General features: G+C 37.5%; 1 protein-coding gene across 1 annotated transcript in view; it reads left to right on the top strand.

The window, feature by feature from the left end:
• The window catches only part of LOC136854991 (rap1 GTPase-activating protein 1-like), a 493,378-nt gene that overhangs the window by 332,087 nt on the left and 143,791 nt on the right, over positions 1–17,500 (top strand). The window contains exon 2 of the mRNA XM_067131671.1: positions 13,299–13,368. Coding sequence (XP_066987772.1) covers positions 13,299–13,368 — 70 coding nt within the window. The remainder of the gene's footprint in view (positions 1–13,298; positions 13,369–17,500) is intronic.

Genomic DNA, 17,500 nt, shown 5'->3' with positions numbered 1-17,500 from the left:
CTTTTTTTTTCACTGGAACTGTGACTAATTTATTTAATATTTGTGTTTGCGTCTCTTGCCACTTTTGAAAAGACCATTTTTTTTACTGAAACTGTGACCAATTTTTTTCAACTGGAACTGTGACCAATTTTTTTTTAACTGGAACTGTGACCAGTTTTTTTAAACTGGAACTGTGACCATTCCTTTTAAAACTGGAACTGTGGCCAATTTTTTTTAAAACTGGAACTGCGATCATTTTTTTTAACTGGAACTGTGACCAATTTTTTTTAAACTGGAACTGTGACCAATATTTTAAAAACTGGAACTGTGACCAATTTTTAAAACTGGAACTGTAACCATTTTTTTTTATCTAACTTTGACACGCGATTCTGGGTGATTGGCCATCTGCAATAGGAGCTTAACTGAAAAATTTGTCAATTTTCATTGATAGTTCATCTCCAAACTCTCCATTTTTCACTCGGTCTCAAGCTGTTTTGAAAGATCGTAATAGTTTAAAGACAGAATAATAGTTTCAATTACAATAGCAATTTCCGTAATAATAATAATAATAATAATAATAATAGATTCCTAAGAATAAACACTGTTATTTTTCGTAATCCCTTGTTGGTATTTACTATGAACCGATTAGATTAACTATATGCCATTTCCACTAGCTTACATTATTGGATGTGCTATTCGTAAATGCATTAAACAGTGGACTGCTGTAAACACAATGAAAAAGCATTTGATTTCTTAAAAGAAAGATAAGTTTTCATGAGCAATCCAACATTGTTTATATTAGTATGGTGCTTCGTATTAAGAGCAATTGTGGTTCATTTATATAGGCTATATATATACTATTATATATATATATATATATGTGTGTGTGTGTGTGTGTGTGTGTGTGTGTGTGTGTGTGTGTGTGTGTGTATGTCTGTATGTATTGTATTAGTAAGGGTACCAAGGTTCATCGTCAGTAATTGGAAATTTGGCAAAAAAAAAAGCGGCAGATGAAAAATTAACAAGCCGATCGCATTTATCAATCCAGAATTTTTTTAAAAAAGTGAATTTTAGGAAATCCAAAAACCGTCAGTTGAAACTGTGACAGCGGTGGAACCGTGACATCGTGTCCACGGGAACTGTGAATCAGCGACTCCGAGAAACCTGGCTTAAGTGTGTCACGGAGAGAGAGAGAGAGAGAGAGAGAGAGAGAGAGAGACATTAAACGGACCGAAATGACTGAGCGATTATTCCTTTTGTCTTTGAGACAGATAAACTAATCGAGAGACGGGGAATTGGCAATTAGAGGAATCCCCCTCGCCCCCCGTTCCCCGCCCCCCCTCACCGGTCATTATAAGATTGCGGTAGGTTTAATTGTGGCGTAATGAACGGTAACAATATTTCGTTAGGGTTTTCCGAAGCCCGTAATTGGATGTAACGACAAACTAGTTTCGGGGTTAACGATGCAACATTTACATTCTGGAGATGTTCCGTGGCGGTTGTCTATTAAGGGGAAGATTGGCTTCTTCTTCTTCTTCTTCTTCTTATTCTTCTTCTTCTTTTGTTTGTTTGCTTTTTTTTTTGTTTCTAAGAATGTTTTGTTTGTGAGTGAAAATACACTCGTTTGTTTATATAGGTGAATGTGTATGCCATGGTAGCAAGTGTAAATGCTTGAAAGGACATACTTCTTATGTATCTCTCTCTCTCTCTCTCTCTCTCTCTCGCTCTCTCTCTCTCTCTCTCTATATATATATCTATATATATATATATATATATATATATATGTGTGTGTGGTATACATGTATGTACGTACGTATATACATAATGTGTGTACTGTACAACGGTCGATGAAACAAATATCTGAAGAAATTAGCTGTCCTTAACACGATATATTTTTTGAAATTTCAACAAAAATAGTAAACGCACCTCCACACCTGAACAGATAAGATAGGGTTCGTGCGTGAGTTTGTGTATGCGCGCACGCATGCGTGCCATCCTTGCTTAATCATGCCTACGATAAAAGAGGGACCCTTCAAAGAGTTTTTGTCATCACAGTGGCACTCTCTCTCTCTCTCTCTCTCTCTCTCTCTCTCTCTCTTTTCTCTCTCTCCTTTTTCTCAGGCTCTTGTATACCTCTAATTTTCAGCATAATCTATTGTTGTCAAGTTCTTCTTATACTTCCCAGTAGGGCTTGTTTTTATAAGAGAAAACATTTTTTTTTTTTTTTTTTTTTGCCTCTCTTGGTGTAGTAATGAGTCTTTCCCTCTTATCATATGCCTCTATTTCCCCTTAGTGCCTCTAATTGTGAAGAGCCTCTAATTCCTTTATTTCACTGTAGTGCCAGTGTTAAGTTCCTCATATACTTCTGCATATCTCAGCTGTGGTTTTTGAAGTGAAGAAATTCGCGTTTTCATTTATTTTTTAGCAATTTTTTTAAACTAAGAACTTCTTGTGCCTCTATTTCTTTAGCCTCTTTTGTTAAGGAGCCTCGTATGGTTCTTGGTTCTCCCCTTTTGCCCTTTTTCTCTTTCCTCTTATTCCTCTTATATAACCTATTATTCCTCCACGCGTCTCAGCTTATATTCGTGTTTCTTCCACGCTTCTATTTTCTTGGTCGTGCATTCTGAGAAAAAGTCTCTTAAGCAAACGAGTCTCTCTCTCTCTCTCTCTCTCTCTCTCTCTCTCTCTCTCTCGGGGAGAAAGAGGTTGCTGGGCACTGCCTCTCTAGTAAAATGTCGACTGCCATATGGCAGCTCAGACTTGTTTCTACTGATGAAGGGTCACGAAAAAATAAAGAGGGGAAAGTACGTTTGAGGGGTAGGGGGAGGGGAAGGGGGAGAAGGTGGAGGATACTGGCCTTTCGTGAATAACAGTAACAATAATGGTAGTGTCAATTAAACAAACAAACAAATAGACGTGTGCATTATAATATATAATATATATATATATATATATATATATATATATATATATATATATATATATATATATATATATATATATATATATATATATATATATATTATATATATATAAATATATATATATATATATATATATATATATGTATATATATATATATATGTATAATACATATCTATATATATACTGTATATGTAGAGAGAGAGAGAGAGAGAGAGAACCTTTTTGCTTATGAGACTTTTTCTCAGAATGCACGGCCGAGAAAAAAAATTATATGCACGACCGGGAAAAATAATTATATATATATATATATAGAGAGAGAGAGAGAGAGAGGCGGGTTCGAATCTGGGTAGCACCTTGGTAAATCCCACACCATCGTAATGCGCAATTAATTGCCAATCGTAATGGAAATACAGCCGTTGATCGGTTGTTATTGCATTATCTCTCTCTCTCTCTCTCTCTCTCTCTCTCTCTCTCTCATATGGACACAAACGCGCACACCTGAATCTGGTGTCTTAAATGTCCTTCTGTATTAGGACATTTCATAGCGGAAGTATGACATTACAATGCCCGAAATGTTGGAGACAGTTACAAAACTACAACTGCGAACCCTCGCCCTCTCCATCCAGCCCCCTCCGTGCTCGATTCCGTGCTTATTATCAGAACAGGGTCGGGTTAATTTGACTTTATAGGTCCTCTTAATTAATTAAACGTAACAGTTTCTCGTCTAAGTACGGGCGAAATGATTTTGCGCTGGCTGGGGATGGGAGGGTGATTATGGCGTTCTCTTCTCTCTCTCTCTCTCTCTCTCTCTCTCTCTCTCTCTCTCTCTCTCACATCTGTTCCTTTTTCTAAGTACCTGATATATTTGAATTCTCTCTCTCTCTCTCTCTCTCTCTCTCTCTCTCTCTCTCTCTCTCTCTCTCTCTCCGTTGCTGACATCTGTTCGTTTTTATAAGTATACCTGATGTATTTACATCTCTCTCTCTCTCTCTCTCTCTCTCTCTCTCTCTCTCTCTCTCTCTTATATTTTCCTAGCTTTTCCCTCACCCTTTCATATATCTCCCTTAGATAATTTTGGAGACCATTTATATTCTTTTTGGAAAGGGCCATTCCTGTGTTCCAAATTCCGTTTCGAATGAAATGTGAAGAACGTGGTTTATCGAAGAGGAAATTGTCCTTCAAATGAAGACTAGGTCCTGGGGGAGGGGGCTGGGGGGGGATTTTGGTGGGGGGTTGTCCATACTGATAAGGAATGGGTTGTAGAAGGAACGGAGCAGGGAGGGTTGGGGGGGGGGAGGTTAGGGGAAGAGAGGATGGGAAGGGGAGGGAAGGAGAATCGGACTGTCGATTTGCTGTCAGTCAGCTGCCATTGGCAGATTTTGCAAATCTCTCTCTCTCTCTCTCTTATTTTTTTTTTCTCTCTCTGTCTTTTATTTTTCTCCTTTAAGCTTAGATCTCGAGGGGATATTCCACAGCTCTTCCCACAGACTCGCTTTTGGGATGTTTATTTTTATTGTGAAATCGGAGGTGTTTATGCAATGGAAGTCGTTTTATGTTACAGCGTGACCTTTGTTGTTGTAGTTATTGTTCTTCTTCTTCTTATTCTTCTGCTTCTTATTCTTCTTCGCCTTGTTGTTATTTCGTCCTGTATTTCTTTCGTTTTATTCTGTTATCATCTATTATTATTAGCTTACTTTTTCGCCATCATCCTCCTACTCTTCTTGAGATTGTTTATTCGTCTCTGATGTCAGAGGTCCTTAGCCAGTGATATCTTCATATTGTAAGTTTTGTGCTTGTTTCCTCTGGGGCTTATGGTAAGATGTACGAGAAGTCCCTCTCTCTCTCTCTCTCTCTCTCTCTCTCTCTCTCTCTCTCTCTCTTTTCTTGAGAACTGTTCTCTATAGAAGTGACGGGAGAGATTTCAGGGAATGGAAGGTGGGTACACAGCTGAAAGACATTTCTGGTTAATTGATGTGATTCAGTCTCTTGTCGAGACCGGTCACAGAGAGAGAGAGAGAGAGAGAGAGAGAGAGAGAGAGAGAGAGAGAGAGAGAGAGAGAGAGATGGTAGACTCATTAGACAGTGCATTTCATTCACTGCTATGGACTCTGTCGCAAGTTTCATTGATGAGTTTTCCTACTCTTCGCTGACAGAGGTATGGATGAGGTCTGTGTTGGACCATTTTTCAGTACTTCACGTTTTAGTTTTCTATAAAAGAAAACTATTGCGCCGGCTTTGTCTGTCCGTCCGCACTTTTTCTGTCCGCCCTCAGATCTTGAAAACTACGGAGGCTAGAGGGCTGTAAACTGGTATGTTGATCATCCACCCTCCAATCATCAAACATACCAAATTGCAGCCTGCTAGCCTTAGTAGTTTTTCTTTTATTTAAGGTTAAAGTTAGCCACGATCGTGCGTCTGGCAACGGTATAGGACAGGCCACCATCGGTCCGTGGCTGAAAGTTTCATGGGCTGCAGCTCGTACAGCATTATACGCTGTACAGAAAACTCGATTGCGCCGGAGAAAATTCGACATTTTTACTTTTTTTTTAACTTCAGAGCATTGAAGACCTAAGAATTCCAGATTAGAAATTCCAAGTCCCATATTTGCTCGGTTTTGAATCCAATCTCTCGGAACATTTCAAGTTGTGTTACAGTCTGGTGCTTCAGAGGTTTTCTGAACCCATATTCTAGAGGATTTCAGCATGACAGATGGGTGCAAGTTTCACGTTCCAGAGGTTTGTTTAATACCTGAGCGTTTCAGAATTTCAGTCGGTTTCAGGTCTCCCATTTCAGGGTTTACCGAACCTGAATTCCAGAGGGTTCCTAGTTTTCACTGGGATTTCAATTCCCTTGTCTGTTGTATTTGAAGCTCTGTATTGCAGAGGGTCTCAAGTCACACTATTAGAGGTTTCAAGTCTGTATTTTGGAGGACTTATGTCCAAAAGGTTTCAGTTTTCAGAACTTCGCAAAATTCCGAAGATTCCAAGTCCATATTACCATGCATTTTATGCTCAGCATTCCAGTGGACTTTATTTCCCCTAGAGGTACCTCGGAAGTCGTTTGAGAGCAGGGAGGGGCCAAAGAATGCCCGTGGTACAGTGCCCCCTGGTGGGCTCATCCTGGCATTCCTGAGAGCCTCAGGGCCTCACTGGCTGACCCCTGGAGTCCTGGAAGGATATGGGCAGAGGAGGACCAGCGGGGCATGTCATTCTTCATGTGGGTTACCCTACGTTGGAAGGATTTCCTGGTTGGTAAACGAGTTTTGGGCGTAACTTAAAATATTTCAATTTAGGCGGCCTTAGCTAACCCTTGTTTACTCAAGCACGATTGCGGTTACCTTGGTAATTAACGTGTTGTTCATTCTGTATTCTGGGGTATTTTAGGCAGAGATGACCTTACACTCACACAGACACACACACATACACACACGCATACCCCAGCCTACCCGTCCCCGAGGACGAATACTTCCAGGAGACAGACAGCTGTGAAGAAACGACCCGCGATGGGTATCGTGCATCCAGTGCTTTGTCATCCAGATTCCAGGGAAATTGGATGCCATGGTGTCCCATTATCCTTTTCCCCAGGGGGTGGATGACATCTGGAGGGCAATGTGGAATAAGAATGTTTGCATAATTGAATGTTAGTCAACAAACATTCTTAGGTACAGCGCAGGACGAAGGCCGGGTCAGGTTATGAGGAAGTGTCGTCAGAGTTAGTTCATGCACTCGTATCGCAACATTTAAGGGTCACTATTGGGTCACTCTGTGTTGGCTATGTTGCCTGCACCACATAGAATCCATTTCAGAATCATATTTGCTTTTCGAAACGGCCGATGATAGTGGTGGTATCCAATGACAGTGATGATGGTTATGATACTTATGAAGATGTAAAAAATTTTGTCATGAATGCTGTTGTTAAAATGATGATGGTTTTTAGAAAGTGTTACAATGATGTGAGAACATATCCTGCCATTTATGGTTATTGTCGTTAACGTTAATTACGATAATTAGAAAATGGTTGTGCTGATGACATAAAAACAGTTTCGTTTTGAACGTTGTTGAAAATAGTAATAATTGACAGAATTAGGGGTTGTGCCGAATATTCCGTCACAACACAAGAAAAAAAAAGAAAAAAGTTACAATAAACGTAGTGACACTGACTTGCATGTACAACACAGATTGCTTAATACTGCAGTGGTAATTATAGAAATTGCTGTAACTAGGACAAGAAATTAAAATTTTCGGTAATAATAAAATGTGTAAATACATTATAATAGATGTTGTTTAAGCTTTTCTCTTCAAATCACATGCCAAAAAGGTTATGGAAATCTACAAGAAAAATTAACCTACATAAACATTATTGTATGAAAAATTTTATAACAATACAATATAATGGTTATGAGTGTCCTTGCTGTTTCTAATAGTGATAACATTATTAAAAACAACAGTGAAAGTTGCGATGATATGCAAATACCGTCTTGATTCATACCATTCACCAAACACTGATGAAAAGCTGCCTTGCCATTGCGTTGTTATTGTTGCTTACGGGGACATTGTCACCACTGTTATCATTATCCCGAGTGGATGCTGGCTTTCCTTTCTCTAAGCCTGGCATCCTGGAGAGCACTCCCCCCCTTCCCCCCCCCCTGCCCCATGCCCCCGTGCCCCTGGCGGTTATTCGCCAGAGGTCAATTGAATGTTGAATTTGTTGAGGCCAGCATCCTGCAGAAGCGCTAGTCTTCACTAGCACCAACGGTCATCTCTCTCTCTCTCTCTCTCTCTCTCTCTCTCTCTTGGGTTGGGGTACGGGGAAAATGTAGGGGAGTAAGGGAGGTTGTTGGGAAGAGGGAGGGGAGGGCGTTGAGGGTGAGGTTTACAATGGGCATGGGCATTTGAAGTGACATTTTTTTTTTCGTAGAGGGTAAGATCAGTATCTGAGTGTGTGAATGTGTAAGAGAATACACCCACACACAAACACTTCACACACTCACACACACACACACACACACACACACACACATATATATATATATATATATATATATATATATATATATATATATATATATATATATATATATATGAAGAAATAAAGATATACTGATATAGATAGATATATATATATATATATATATATATATATATATATATATATATATGTGTGTGTGTGTGTGTGTGTGTGTGTATGTGTGTGTGTGTGTATGTGTGTGTGTGAGAGAGAGAGAGAGAGAGATGGAGAGAGAGACAGAGAGAGACCTGATGGACAGGCAGACAGACTCCTGACCTGTTTCGTTTTTAAAATGCTTAGAACAACGGTACACAATGATAGAACTCTTTGTTACGTATGAGAGGATGAGAGGAGAGTAAAATCGAACATTACAGATGATTACAATTATTACGACTCTCGTCAAGATTTTTGAACGTGCGTGTATTTTCATTTATACATTGCTTTCAACACAGGACGTATAAAATAAATTTATATTAGTACGAACACCTTGAAGTCTTATGAATGTCTAAAAGACGAAGCAGGTTAGGGTTATACCTTTTTTAATTTTGTTTACTGTGGTGCTATAAATAAGTATATATGTATATATACATATAAAAATATATATATATATATATATATATATATATATATATATATATATATATATATATATATATATATATATATATAAAAAACACGCCCACAGTCATTGCAGCGTTCAACCTGTATTTGCTGAAACAGTGATGAAACATCTGTGCAAAAGACTTCTTCAATTCCAAACGCTTTATATATATTGCACGGGGGTATATCTATCCATCTACTATCTATGTGTGTGTGTATATATATTATGTGTGTATATATATTATGTGTTTAAACGTATATATATATATATATAGATATATACGTATATATATATTATATAACCATATATATATATATATATATATATATATATATATGTGTGTGTGTGTGTGTGTGTTTGTTGATGAATGTTTATTTTAAGCTTTACTCTCACAATTTAATATATCTGTACGTACCAGAATCTCATCTTTCTAAGATAAACAAAACGATATAAACATGATATATACCTCGGTATCACTCATACATCCGTTCATCTGTGTGTGTTTGTGTTTGTGTGTGTCCGAGCGTGCGCGTGCGCATGCGTGTTTTGGAGATCTTCAACCGGATCCCGCTTTGTGACACTGTTGTTGCTCCTGCTGCTGACTGCATTGCCCGGGATAGATGAGTCAGTGCCAGTTTCAGTGCCACAGGAGGCGTGTAGGAGGGTGAGAAGGAGACGGGATGGCACACTTGTGGAGGAGGAGGGAGGAGAGGTCTCTCTCTCTCTCTCTCTCTCTCTCTCTCTCTCTCTCTCTCTCTCTCTCTCTCTCTCTCTCTCGGACATTTGATAGATAGATATTATAGTTACATACGTATCTGGTAAAAAGTGACCAGTAGATATATATATATATATATATATATATATATATATATATATATATATATATATATATATATATATATATATATATATATATACATATATATATATACATATATATATATATATATGTATATATATATATATATATATATATATCCAGATTTTCTACATGAAAAATAAGACACTTGTTAAAAACCCTGTGGTATTTTTTGCATTACAAATGGGTGTATACTATATGCAATTATGACTACAATCGGTTCACGCACTCGAATGTGTGTGTGTGTGTATATATATATATATATATATATATATATATATATATATATATATATATATATATATGTGTGTGTGTATATGTATTACAGTTACATACGTATCTGGTAAAAAATGACCAGTAGATAGTAGATTCTGTTCATATATCTATAATATATATATATATATATATATATATATATGTGTGTGTGTGTGTGTGTGTGTGTGTGTGTGTGTCTATATGAATATATCATATATATATACATATATATATATATGTATATATATAAAGGAAGTGTGTTGGGTAAAATGACAATATGACGTTCTAATTCACCATAGCAATTAAAAGCAATTATTACGTTGTCGAGTTTGCAAAAAAAAAAAATACTAAAAAGATGAAAAAAAAAAATCATACTGAAAACCCTACTAAGAAAAAAGCATCCCAAATCTCCCAGCTGAATTCCACAATCAGCGATACTCGATCCTCGGAGGCGAAACAGATGAGTATTCCCATAATGCAGTCATCACACTCTCCTCTTCAATGATGACAGGACCAGGCCTCGCCCAAATCTGCGCCTCCTTAGGAGAGGAGGTAAGAATAAGGGAGGGGGGCGGCGGTTGTCATGATATCCTAGGTCCTATTCCCTTTCTCTCTTTCTCTGATATAGATTATATATATATATGTTTATATATATATATATATATATATATATATATATATATATATATACTGTATTTATACATATACATATATATATTTCTATGTATATACATACATACATACATACATATATACATTAAGCTACAAACGTCGTTTAGTATCCAATTCGCTCTTCGTAAGAGAGTCTTGTAATCTGTAGCTAATGTTTGTGAATGCAAAAAAAGTCACAGCGTATGTTATAAAAATTCCTACATGCATGCATTCACAAAACTATACCCTACTCAGCATCTCAGACGAATCTCTCTCTCTCTCTCTCTCTCTCTCTCTCTCTCTCTCTCTCTCTCTCTCTCTCTCTCTCGTGTTCCCTTCCTGGATTGCAGCTTAAAACTCAACAAGGTCGAATGATGACGTCGACTTGATGTCAGCTCTTTGAATTATCGCAGACTCTCACACCTACATGGGAGCTGGTGAGAGAGAGAGAGAGAGAGAGAGAGAGAGAGAGAGAGAGAGAGAGAGAGAGAGAATGAGCTTATTATTCTATTTGTACCAGAATTTGAAGACTCGTCGAGGGACACATTGTCACTTTCGATCAAGGTTTTGCCGACATTGGCTTATACAGTGAAATAGAAGTATATTTATGTTATATTCATATTTTTATTTATATTTCCGTGAAATGGAAATAAATTTGCTGTTTGTGACTTAATGTGAGGGAGAAAGAATTAGACACTTAACAGAATAAGAATTCAGAAAGATACATTGTGCAATTTAAATCAGGTATACGAGGAAAATCGCATTGCAATGAACGCAGAAAGATGTATATACAGTATTTTATAGAGAGAGAGAGAGAGAGAGAGAGAGAGAGAGAGAGAGAGAGAGAGAGAGAGAAGAGTGCATGTTTGTACGCCCACGCTCTCCCGTGGTCCTATTTGGTCATTGCCCGGCTACATGTCAAGAAAAAAGGATCCCTTGTTGTATTGAAGGTGCTGTTTGCTTCTTTAGATTAACTGTAATATGAAATGCGCCATGTATGAGGATTCGGAAATACACACACGAACGCATACATACATACATACATACATACATCATACACTCATATATATAAAAGTGAATGTTTGTATAATAGTTTGGCTTCTATAGAAATCCAAACCGCTTGACAGACCCAGACAAAATTTTGCCCGCGGCCTCTATGTCATCCGAGAAAGGTTTTTAACTCAAAATCAAACCCCTACCCCGTGTCAGACATACAGACACAGACAAAACAAATGCAATTTTCGTTTTTACGTCACCTTTTCCTTCAGGTTTTTGGCTTTATTCAGATTTTTCACCTGACACCCCACCTTTTTTTTCCCGGCGCTGCCAGACGTATGATTAACCTATGCAATAAATCCAAATCCCCTATAACGTCATTTTTTACCAGAATTTACGTGAAATTTTATCATAATTCATGAGACTTATTAATATAATTGTTTATTACCTTAATGAAATCAACATTGAAAACCTATATCGATTTAAATGTGGTTTACAGTCCTCGCCACAGTAAAAAGTAACAAACCAAATGCTTCTGTGATAGACATACCCCCTCATTAAAACTACTCGGGATGAAATTACCAACTTTTTTCTAGTGTTTATTTTAAGCCAAACATATCTATGTTTATATGTGTGTATGTGTATATGTATATGTATATATATATATATATATCAAATATAAGGAAGCCCATAAAAATGCCAAAATGTGGAAAATAAAGGCTATATTTCAGAGACCAAACTGTCTCTCTCCTCAGGCAAATATTTGCCTGAGGAGAGAGGCAATTTGGTCTCTGAAATATAGCTTTTATTTTCCACATTTTGGTGTTTTTATGGGCTTCCTTATATTTGATGGAAATCAATTTTAACAGAAACTATTTCACAGTCATAAATATATATATATATAGTGTATGTGTGTGTATGCGCTTGCGCGAGCTATCGCATTGAGAGAGGCTCATGACAATCTTATGACTCATCTTTTAATAGGGTACGCGGCTTAGTAGGTAAAAAAAAGAAAAAACTCAGCAAACCTCCATACACCCACACATCCCCGCTCCAAGATACACACACACACACACACACTCAAGTGTATGCAGTGTAATGTAGTACTCGCACGTTTCCCAGCTTCCTGTGTTAAGGGATTTAGCCTGGAGTGATCGTCTGAAGTACGAGGCTTCGATTTTGAAGTCCTTCAAGGCGCCTCAGTACGTTTTCCGTATGTAGATTACGTAATTCCCCACGAAATTACGGCATTGCATAATACCTCTGTTAATTTCTGTATGTTATTGCAATTATTATTATTATTTTTTTTTTTTTGGTGTTTGTAATGTGTTGCAATTCTTTTTTATTTGTTTTTATTGCTGGTATTTTTGCCCGTATTGTGACTAGCTTTCATTATTATTATTATTATTATTATTATTATTATTATTATTATTATTATTATTATTATTATTATTCGCTCTGTTCTGATGATGGTTCGTAATATTTATTTTTTGGGGGGATGAGGTTGCTAGCCCGGTGCGCACGTATCGTTATTACCTAGTTGTGAGACATTCCTGTTTTACACTACACTCTTAAGGTTGGTTGTAAATTCGTCAGAGACAGGTTTTGTGAATAGGTCGGGAGAGCTAACTGTTATTATTATTATTATTATTATTATTATTATTATTATTATTATTATTATTATTATTATAGAACGGTACTGCTATACTTCAAGATATACTTCGACTTACATTATTTCGTAAGAAAATTCTTAATTAAGAATCAGTTTTTGAATGGGTAGGTTAAGTAAATATTATTATTATTGTTATTATTATTATTATTATTATTATTATTATTATTATTATTATTATTATTATTATGATAGAATGGTACTTGCTATACTTCAAGATGCACTTCAGCTTAAATTATTATTATTATTATTATTATTATTATTATTATTATTATTATTATTATTATTATTAGAGAACGTTGCTTATTGTGCTTCAAGACATCCTTCAACTCACTTTTTTTTTCCTTTTCCTTCAGGTCCAAAGGAGTGGATGGGGGTCTATACCTACAGCACCGCGGCCCCGCGGGGGGCGACGAGAGAATGTGGGTGAGTATAAAGTGCCAGAGACCTCCTTCCTTAGGAATCTGGTATACCAGCAGAGTAGTGAAGGACCTCATAGAGTAGTGAGGACCTTCAGAGAGTAGTGAAGGACCTCAGGGAGTAGTGAGGGACTTCAGAGTAGTGAGGAGCCTCAGAGTAGTGAAGGACCTCAGAGAGTAGTGAGGGACCTCAGAGAGTAGTGAGGGGCCTCAGAGAGTAGTGAGGGACCTCAGAGAGTAGTGAGGGACTTCAGAGAGTAGTGAAGGACCTCAGAGAGTAGTGAGGGACCTCAGAGAGTAGTGAAGGACCTCAGAGAGTAGTGAGGGACCTCAGAGAGTAGTGAAGACCTCAGAGACTAGTGAAGGACCTCAGAGAGTAGTGAGGGACCTCAGAGAGTAGTGAGGGACCTCAGACCTTTGTCTCTGGCTTCAAACTTCCCCTCGGGTACTTAGATGGTAGTTGTTTTTTTCTTTAGAAGTTGAGGTAGATGCTCATTTAAACATCTGTTTCATTTTGTGTATATAAGGTATCCTTTGTGTGTGTATGTGTGTCTGTTTTTTTTTTTGGAAGTTGAGGTAGAGGCTTATCTAAACATCTATATACTTTTTTGTTCCTGACGTTTAATTTGTGTACATACGGTATTCTTTGTGTTGTATTTTTTTTCCACCCTCGTGAAGGTTTTTTAGTTCGTTTGTCTAAATAGTTCACAGTGACCTGTAAATATACATATTTGTTCAACGCTCTTGCTTGTGTAGGTTTGTGGCGTATATTTTGACGGTAAATGTTCATTTGTACGTACGCACAAGAAGCGAAATGAAGGGTAGGTTACTTTTTAAAAACTACGTTATATACGCGGGTGCAAAATTGTTATAATATAATGCACGCTCTTCAAAGAAACGTTAATTACGGAAGCGTTGACACTAGTTTCGTCAATGGAAGTTTTTGAAATGGTAATTGATTAGGCCAGGTGTCGGTAGAAAAGGAAATTGAAGAAAAAATGAAAGTTTGATTAGATTATGTCAGTTCTTTCGGGGTGGTTTAGACCTGTGGAGAGATTGGGGGTCGACGAGTCGCATCAATGGTACTGCTTACTTTAAGGGAGAGGTATCTTTTAAAAGAATAATTGTATATTAATTTATGTACGTATTTCAGCACAATATAGTGTGTGTGTGTGTGTGTGTGTGTGTGTGTATATATATATATATATATATATATATATATATATATATATATATATATATATATATATATATATATATATATATATATATATATATATATATATATATATATATCGTATTGGTTTTAATTACTAATGTAGCTTTTGAAATTGTAGTTTACATAATCGTTTAGTAATTTATATATATATATATATATATATATATATATATATATATATATATATATATATATATATATAAAATATATATATATAAATGCAGAAGAGTATCTGATAAAACCCTTCACCCTGTGTGGGTGAGGATTACCTCAGGCCCTCCTTTCTTTATTTCTGATTTGATTATGTTATTCTCTTCTCTCTTATCTCTCTCTCTCTCTCTCTCTCTCTCTCTCTCTCCATACAGCAGTCGACTAACAACCAAGAACGCACCCAAATTGTTTCACCCTGGTCTGCTTGTGCTGCGAAAGCCAGTGGAAGAAATTAGCATCTCTCTCTCTCTCTCTCTCTCTCTCTCTCTCTCTCTCTCTCCTCTCTCCATTTCTGTATAGGAAATAATAATAGTTTTTTATCAATATTATATTATGGGATTTTTATTTAGTATTAAAATCATCAACATTATTATTATTATTATTATTATTATTATTATTATTATTATTATTATTATTATTATCTGGTCTTTTGTTATCTATGAGAGAGCCAGCAGTCTTATCAGCAGCCAATCAACCGTGGGATCCGATCAGCTGTTCGAAGCATTACAATGCGAGTAGTTTGAAGGGTAGGACAGGTGTGTGGGCGTGTGAAACAACACCCGAGTTGTTTTCCTTTAGGAAAAAATGCACAAGGTGCCATGTGGCACTACTTGTCCAGGGTGCCGGTGCAAAAAAAAAAAAAAAAAGAGCTGCCTTTGGTGTCGTTTGGTCAAGAGGATCATATCATATACGAAGGGTGCTCGGATGCCAATAATCTCTTCTCATTCCTCCTCTCTCTCTCTCTCTCTTTCTCTCCATTTTCTTTCTTTTGTTGTTTCCCCATTTCTCCTCACTTTCTTCCCCTTTCCTCCTGTGTCTTCTCCTTTCTTCGTCTTTTTGTTGTTCTCCCATTTCGCTGCCCCCTACTTTTCCGTGCCAGTTTCTTCACTATCTGTCGTTCCTCCATTCCGTCGACTTTCGTACTTTCTTCCGTCTCTTCCTTCCCGCACCTTAATTCTTGTCGCGCATGCCCTCATCCTCCATTACCTTCCACTTCCCTCTCCTACCCCTTTTCCTCTCCTTCCACAACTTTCCTTAATTCTCCCCTTATCTCCTTGTTTCTCTGTTTCCAAACATATAAATTTCCCCCCCTCTTAATCTAATTTTTCCTCACTGCCACTATTTTCTCTTACCCCTTATCCTCTCCGTCCTTCCCTCACCTTTTCCCTCCTCTCTCTTTCCCTCACCTTTTCCTCCTCTTCTCTTTCCCTCATTTACCCTCTTCCCTGGCCTCCCCTGTAGCGTAACAGGTGTCTGTGGGATTTTTTTATTTAACTCTACCTTATTGTCTGTGATTATTTTCTGTTACTTCACTACTCTGCCTATATTCTCTCTCTCTCTCTCTCTCTCTCTCTCTCTCTCTCTCTCAGTTTCATTGCTATTTTTAGTTGTCTGTAAAAGAAAATTATTGTGACGGCTTTGTCTGGCCGTCCGCACTTTTTCTGTCCGCCCTCAGATCTTAAAAACTACTGAGGCTAGAGGGCTGCAAATTCGTATGTTGAATATCCGCCCTCCAATCGTCAAACATAACAAATTGCAGCCCTCTAGCCTCAGTAGTTTTTATTTTACTTAAGGTTAAAGTTAGCCATAATTGTGCTTCTGGCACGGCTGTAGGTACCAAAAACACAGGCCACCACCGAACCGTGCCTGAGTTTCTTGGGCCGCGGCTAAGAGTTTCATCGGCCGTGGCTGAAATTTTCATACAGCATTATACGCTGTACAGAAAACTCAATTGAGCCGAAGAAACTTCGGCGCATTTTTTACTTGTTTATTTAACTCTGTCTTATTCTCTGTGATTATGTTGTTACTTACTACTCTGTCTATATTTAATCATCTACCTTACTCCTTATCTTCTCCGCCCTTCCCTCACCTTTCCGTCCTCTCTCTCTCTCTCTCCCTCATTTACCCCTTCCGCTGGTCTCCCCTCGCGTAACAGGTGTCGGTGGGATTTATCTAAGATCGCTTGTCTGCTTGTCAAAGGGTCGTCTCAGATACAACAGGAAGAGCGGATTTGGCAGAGAGTGTGTGCTTTTTTTTTTCTCTCTCTCATCGTTCAGTTGAATGGGAAGTTTGGGAGCAAGTGTTTAGGAGTATTGGGTATTCATATATTTTCTTTCTCTCTCTCTCTTTCTCTTTCTCTCTCTCTCTCTCTCCTTCCTTACTTCTCTTTCAGTTTTATTGCCATTTTTTATTTAACTCGATCTTTTTCTCTGTGATTATTTTCTTTTACTTTATTACTCTGTATTTATTCTCTCTCTCTCTCTCCCCTTACTTCTCTTTCAGTTCCATTGCTACTTTTTATTTATCACTATCTTATCATCTGTGATTATTTTCTGTTACTTTTACTATCCTGTCTGTATTTAATCTCTCTCTCTCTCTCTCTCTCTCTCTCTCTCTCTACTTAGCTTTCAGTTTCATTGCCATTTTTTATTTAACTCTGTCTTATTCTCTGTGATTATTTTCTGTTACTTACTACTCCGTCTATTTTCAATCTCTCTCTCTCTCTCTCTCTCTCTCTCTCTCTCTCTCTCTCTCAGCACCTGCTACGGCTATCGCTTCCTGAAAACGACGTCTTATGAGAGAGAGAGAGAGAGAGAGAGAGAGAGAGAGAGAGAGAGAGAGAGAGATACGCTTACACCCTCCTTCCCGTGTGCATTGTAGCAGGGCGAGAATATCCAACTCCCCTCCATCCCCACCCCCACCCCCACCC

This window comes from Macrobrachium rosenbergii, chromosome 30 (assembly GCF_040412425.1).
Source record: "Macrobrachium rosenbergii isolate ZJJX-2024 chromosome 30, ASM4041242v1, whole genome shotgun sequence".
NCBI classification, from domain to species: domain Eukaryota; kingdom Metazoa; phylum Arthropoda; class Malacostraca; order Decapoda; family Palaemonidae; genus Macrobrachium; species Macrobrachium rosenbergii.
Note: the sequence above shows the minus strand (reverse complement) of the source record. Positions and strands in the feature narration are given on the sequence as shown.